General features: G+C 34.4%; 1 protein-coding gene across 1 annotated transcript; it reads right to left on the reverse strand.

Annotated features, from left to right (window-relative positions):
* Nucleotides 1-2,312: 2,312 nt before the first annotated feature.
* LOC113864971 (omega-amidase, chloroplastic) lies at nt 2,313-6,092 on the reverse strand. Its single transcript, XM_027499246.1, has 10 exons — nt 5,778-6,092; nt 5,551-5,667; nt 5,242-5,466; nt 5,031-5,124; nt 4,550-4,624; nt 4,049-4,127; nt 3,622-3,637; nt 2,962-3,042; nt 2,687-2,769; nt 2,313-2,602 (listed from the first exon to the last, which is right to left on the reverse strand). The coding sequence occupies exons 1-10, from the start codon at nt 5,997-5,999 to the stop codon at nt 2,524-2,526; spliced, it is 1,071 nt and encodes a 356-aa protein (XP_027355047.1). The 5' UTR covers nt 6,000-6,092; the 3' UTR covers nt 2,313-2,523.
* Between the last annotated feature and the right edge of the window lie 218 nt (nt 6,093-6,310).

The raw sequence follows: 6,310 nt of genomic DNA on the forward strand, positions 1-6,310 counted from the left end.
CTTTAGGTGCAAATTAGCAATACCACAAAACAAATAACAACGATAATAATCTACCTTTTGTATAACATAATGATAAAAATTTAAACTTGTGAATAGCACCTATGTAAAGGAATGAGACCTCAGGTCTGAGATACATGACATCTTTTTGAAATCATCCTTTTTAAAAACTTCACATCAATGAAATATATCTCCTAATTCTCACTGTGTCTCTGTGAAAGTTGTTTTCTTGCAGCCGGTAATGTGAAATTTGCCGCAAGGAAACAAGGTGACTGTCCTGCGTGTGCAGGTGCTGTGTCATATGCCCATCGTCACATCTCTCTGTTCTCTTCTCTGTCGCCTTTGGTACGCATTACCATTCCCAACCTAACCTGCCAGGGACACATCTAGTGAAAGAGATGAATTTAAATATTTGTAAATAATAATTTTTTTAAAGTATTATCCAAAAATTAAAGCCTGTTCTTTTCCTTGAGCTACGAGCTTAACATAACCGGTCTGTGTCGGAGGGAAGTGTTTGTTGCATCCCCGTGCATGGCTGTTATTTTGTTTCCTGTTGTTCTGATATGAGTTCTCACTTCATAATCGTCACGTGCACAGCATGCATCTTTTTTGTGTCCCTCCGTTTTTGCGCTTGTCAGTTGTTATGTCGCGTGTCTCAGGAGTAAATGAAGCTTCCCTCATCATTATCATCTCATCATTCTATCTATTTATCACACTAAACCAATCCACTGTATATGTGAATTATTAAATTTAATGGTTCTTAAGGATTTTTCACACTCAGTTGTCATCATCAATTCAACAATCAATTCAGTTAGCCCATGGTTTTAGATTATAACCGGGTTGATTCATCCTATAACAAACACTCACATAATTAATTCAATTAAATTACCACCTTAAATGTGTTTTTTATTCTCACATTTTATTCAAAATTTTTACTCCTTATTTTTATGAATTATTATTTTTAATTTCCTTCACTATAGTGATTCAATAAAAATTAATATTTGACATTATTTCAATAAACTAAATTAACGATAGGAATTGTGTTTTAATTATTGAAACAAAAATTTGATTTTCCCCAATTTTAATAAACTTAGTTGATTGTCAAGGTGGATGGATAAGATTACAAAGATATAATTGAACAGACTCAAAACAGGTTTATTTATTTATTTTTTTAAGAGGAATAATGAATTTTCTTAAGTTATTGCTACAAGTTGTAAAAATATTTTAAATTATTTAATCCAGACACACTTTCTTAAATTATGATCACCAGTGAACTAATATAGTATTCTTTCACTTAATAAAGCCCTTTACTTATTAATTTTTAATCATAAAAGTTCATTGTTTTATGCCTACTATTAAAATTGAAATCTATCCTTTAAATTATAATTTTAATACTTAGTAATTCTTTTAGAATTAAAGTCACCGTTTCACGACAATTTCATGAAATTGTAAAATAATTAATTAGAACTGTATCCAATTTCTAACCAAGACCGTAGAATTGTCGATTTTTCACAACTTCTCATCTAAAATGTGCAATTGTTTTGGGGTCTACCACCATTAGTTCTACCGTTCTTGTCACCGTTTTTACTTCATGTTTCTATCTTTACCATTATAAATATCTCTTTTATTTTGGTAAACCATAAATTATAACTATCTCTATTGTTGCTACAACTGTCACACCACATTGGGCCTTATGGACCCTTTTCTTTCTCAAATCCGCCAAATAACGGGCCCTTAACTACAAGTATCAAAACATGTTCAACACAAATTATTAACCCAATTAAATTTATATTTAATAAATTTATTAATGTATTAAAACTATATTATAGTTACTATATTGGTTATCATTGAACCAGAAAAAGGAAAAAAAGGGTTGAATATCCGCAGGAGAGCAGCTCCAAAACTTCAGCAGATCATTTTCTTCGTTTACCCTGTGCTGTCCACGCAAGAGTTGCGTTCCCTGTTAAGTATTTTCTACACTTACATTCCAATTTAGAGATAGCAGATGTTTGATGCTGCGTATTAAGCACGCATAAATGTGGTGTTTCGTTATCCAAATGAGCCACCAACTCAATGGTAGTTTTTTTTTTAGTCTGAATGAATTATAATTCTATATATAACCTAAATATGAAATTTATAATTCTGAACAAATTGCAGGATTTGAAATCAAAATTTCAAACTATAATTTAAATTTTATTATCCAAACATATTCGTAACAAATTGGAGAGCACAACTGCAATAGCATAATCTGATTCACAGTTTGTTAAAATTCAAGTATGGTTTAATTAAAAGAATCATCACATCTATTAGGGTGATGCGTCTGATATTAGTGGACACGATAGCAATTAAGAACAGAATAAAGTATTCGATATAGCACAAATTCATTTATTTATTTCTTCCCTTCAGGGTTTCAGTTCCATGTCAGCAATAATACAACATCCAATCCAAATAACCATAAGATAGACGACAAGCTGATGGCTCATACAAGGTAATCCAGATGTCTCAATTACAATAGTCCTGCTCCTGTTACTGGGAATTCAACCTCTGAAAATCCACCACTTGGTATAGATCACCTCGTCGTTGTTTAGTCACTGGGAGACTTGTCCTGAACAAATTAATAAATAAATCATATGATTATGATTGTCAATAAGAAGTTAAACATGTACTTGTAGTGTGAAGAAAAGAAAACCTTCTTTGCTCCAACATTGAATAATCAATTTCTGCTATGATGATTGCCTCCTCATGTTCTGTAGTAGCCAGAACTTCTCCAAACTGCGACATCCATATATTCCACAGTAAGCACTTGTGCACAAATCAGCTTCAGAAGCTTTATTGACAATTAAAGATATTTCCCTTGCTATTTATTATTACTTACTAAAATTGGAAAAAATAATACCAGCTTCCACAATCAGCACATTTCAATGGCTCTACTGAAGGAAAGCTAAACATAAAGGGTATACTTACTGGTCCAACAAGAGTGGAGTGTCCCCAAGCCACATAACCAGATCCAGTATCCCGAGCAGGTGAACAGGTAGCCACGTATAACTGTCAGAAATGAATTTCCGTAGGTTAAGCGTCACTACACCATAGAGCTTAAAAAATTTGCAATTAATTCAATGACTAATATGGTCACAACATTCAGAATAACCCCTAACTACACCCTGCTTTAATCACACAATCAACTGCATCGATACCAACAATTTGACAGTAAAATACCGAGACACATCCTTTTTCTTAATCCCCACTCCATTCTATTACTTCCATTTGAGACATGTAGGAGTCATGGAGTATTCCTAACATTTCTTGTTAATCTGTGTGGATAATCAAGCTAAGTGGCTAGATCAGACTACGAATGTAAGAATCTAGAATCTGTTTTTTAGAACACATTTACTCTAAATTCCTAAAGGGTTTTCTAGTGTTTTATTCCTTCTGAGATTTCATATTCATAATGCATATATCTCCTAATTTAAAGCTACTGTTTTAAGACCATTATTTGGTTCATCAATCAAGAACTCCACTAAATAAATAAAAGTGATTAGATGATTTTCAGATTTGATATACTTTTACATTAAAATATACATGCAGTAAAAAGCCAAATCAGTTCCAAAAATATGGGGTCATTACCTGATTATCTGTAGCCCTGCATGCGAAGAAGCAAAACAAATATTAGCAAGGGAATGTGGATTATTTGCTACTGCTTAATCAATAAATGTTTTAAAGAAGTTTAAAACAAAGTTTGCACTGCCAAGGATAAGAGTCAGAACAAGTAAATGGAAGCAAAACAAAGTGAAAGGTAACCGAAATATTTATATTCTAACTTGTATAAAAATTGAAGGACTCAAAATGAATAAAATTTAAATCGGTATTAATTTCAAATATCCTCATATTCTTAGAAAAAATAAATATTTCAGCCTTATTTGGGAATGAATAGCATTCTGAAAACTTACAAGACTATATATATAGGGCCATAAAATTTAAAAGAAACACTATGCACTAGCACAACATATGTTTCAGGTTGCTAAATGTTCCATTAAGTTGTATTCATTACTACCTTGCCCTCTGCAATAACTCCCAATGCAATGGTCCAGTTGTCATGTTGAATGCCCCAGGATAGCAGAGTAAGTGAGCACCTGAATTCAAGAGCTAACAGATACTGTAACTTTCCCTAAGCTTAAGATCTAGAAAATAATAGTAACAGTGCCATGCAAGTTTGGAAACAAACTGAACAATTAATCCCAAGCAAATCTTACAGGTAGCTTAGTAGCTTACACAAATAAGAGGAATAATTGGCAGATTACACAATTAAGGGAATGAAATATCATACCAAGGTATATGGATTTGAAATTTCGTTTAGTATATCCCTGAAATAAGAAATACTCTAAGAGGCAGTGTTGCCCGAAGTATGTGATGAAACAAAACTGTTACTCATACATTCTAATAACACTTAGAAGGCATGGATGAAACACTTTGTTGGAGAATTCAAATCATAGCTAACCAATCAAAAGTAGAATGAGATTAATTGTTTCCAAGCAAATTAATGGAAAATACAAACCTCTAGCAGCATATATCATTGCTAGTTCAGGAAACCGAATGTCATAACAGATGCCTATGCCAATGCGTCCAACCTCTGCACAAACCAACTCATTATTACAGTTTGTTTACCTCCAAGCATGGACATTTTCATTACAAATAAAAAAAACTGGAAAGAACAAAAGATTAGAGTACTCTCATGACATGGTAGTCAGAGACTCTCTCTCTCTCTCACACACACAATATGGCCGAGCATGTAAGCTCAAAATAAGATGTGGAGAAGTGTAAGAAGCTAAATATTGAAAAGTTAATCCAGCCCTAAAACCATAATAACTTTCATTTCCTTTCCTCATACTTCTCTGCAGCTGGTAAATATTAGTATCAGCTCAGTAGTACAAACTTCAAACATACATTTCCCATTTACATGATGACAAACATAACAACTGCATCACTATCAAAACAGACAGAACTTAGGAACACGGAGATGAAAGAATATGTCAGACCTGTGTCCACAACAGTGGGAGTCTCCCCAGCAGTAAGAGTTTTGGATTCAATAAAGGTAATCTTCCCAGGGATATCAATATCAAAAAGATGTATCTGTAGCAACGCTGGTATGAGCAGAAATTAAACACAACAAAGCAAATACTAAAATATGAAAAACAGAGATTCCATATCAATGAAAGATTAAAACTAGATTCCTAGGAAAGTAATGACCTTGCGGTGCTTGGCTAATAGCTTTCCATCAGTGCCAAAGACACAACAAGTGTTGTATAAGCGACCCTCAGAACGTTCTGGAATAGAACCACCAACAATGGTGATCTTTAAAAGACGAGAGAGTTCAGAGAGCATGGCAGTGGAAGGAGAAGCATCGCCACCAGCATCAATGTCCTCAGCATAGACGGGAAAACTATCATTGGAATAAGGGCTGTTCCAAATTTCCTAACAAGACAAGGTTACACTTTCACTTAAATTGATGAAGCGTGTTGAATTGATGCAGAAGAAGGGAATAAAAAAAGAACTCACGGGTAAAAGAACAAGGTGTGCTCCCTTTGATGCAGCATCCCGAATGGAGTTGCGGGCATGGTCGATGTTTCTGTCCTTGTCGGGGGTGACTGAGAGTTGACAAAGGCCAATCTTGAACTGAAAGGAAAGAAGAAAAATTAGTTAGTGGGTAGTGGGTAGGTGTGTGTGTGTGTGTGTGTGTGTGTGAGAGAGAGAGAGAGAGAGAGAGAGAGAGAGAGAGAGAATGCCTTGGTGAGAGGGGGAGTGGGCATGTGAATGGGTGGTGGGGCACGTGCTCGTTCAGAGTTGAAGGATGCGGCCATGATTGGAGAAGGGGAGGAGTAGTTGTGGCGGGGATTGGAGGAAACAGAGAGAAAGGGAGTGGAGAAGAAGGGGAGAGAGTTGGGAGTGTGGTTGTGGAAATTGAAAGATTTCAAGTTTAGGAGTGATGATATTGCTGATGCTTTCATTTCTGCTTTCTGCAAATCCAAACCCTTCGCTTTGATCTCAGGTCAGTTCATCGGAACCTTGCCAATGGAATCTCATGATTGGGTCCCGCTTTCCCTTAACGTCTCTGATTTCAGGATTAAATACTATATTTTACCCTAATTTTCTCATCGCCAATCAAATATGTAGTTATAGAATTTAAAATATATATAAATGAATAGACCTAAATTTTTACAAAAAATAAAAATGAATTAAGTACAAAAATACACACACACGTATTCACATTAATTGAGTTAGTTATTTTTATGTTCTTAAATTAATTTTTTTTATATTC

Source organism: Abrus precatorius, unplaced genomic scaffold (assembly GCF_003935025.1).
Source record: "Abrus precatorius isolate BTA unplaced genomic scaffold, Abrus_2018 Scaffold4, whole genome shotgun sequence".
In the NCBI taxonomy this organism is placed as follows: domain Eukaryota; kingdom Viridiplantae; phylum Streptophyta; class Magnoliopsida; order Fabales; family Fabaceae; genus Abrus; species Abrus precatorius.

Bases quoted from the DNA above. Each gene is read 5' to 3' on its own strand.
- LOC113864971 (XM_027499246.1), bottom strand. From the start codon at position 5,999: ATGAAAGCATCAGCAATATCATCACTCCTAAACTTGAAATCTTTCAAT. The intron at 5,668-5,777 runs GCATTCTCTCTC...CTTTCCTTTCAG, and splicing joins CCACTCCCCCTCTCACCAAG to TTCAAGATTGGCCTTTGTCA. The intron at 4,128-4,549 runs GTTTGTATTTTC...TCTTGAATTCAG, and splicing joins AATGATATATGCTGCTAGAG to GTGCTCACTTACTCTGCTAT.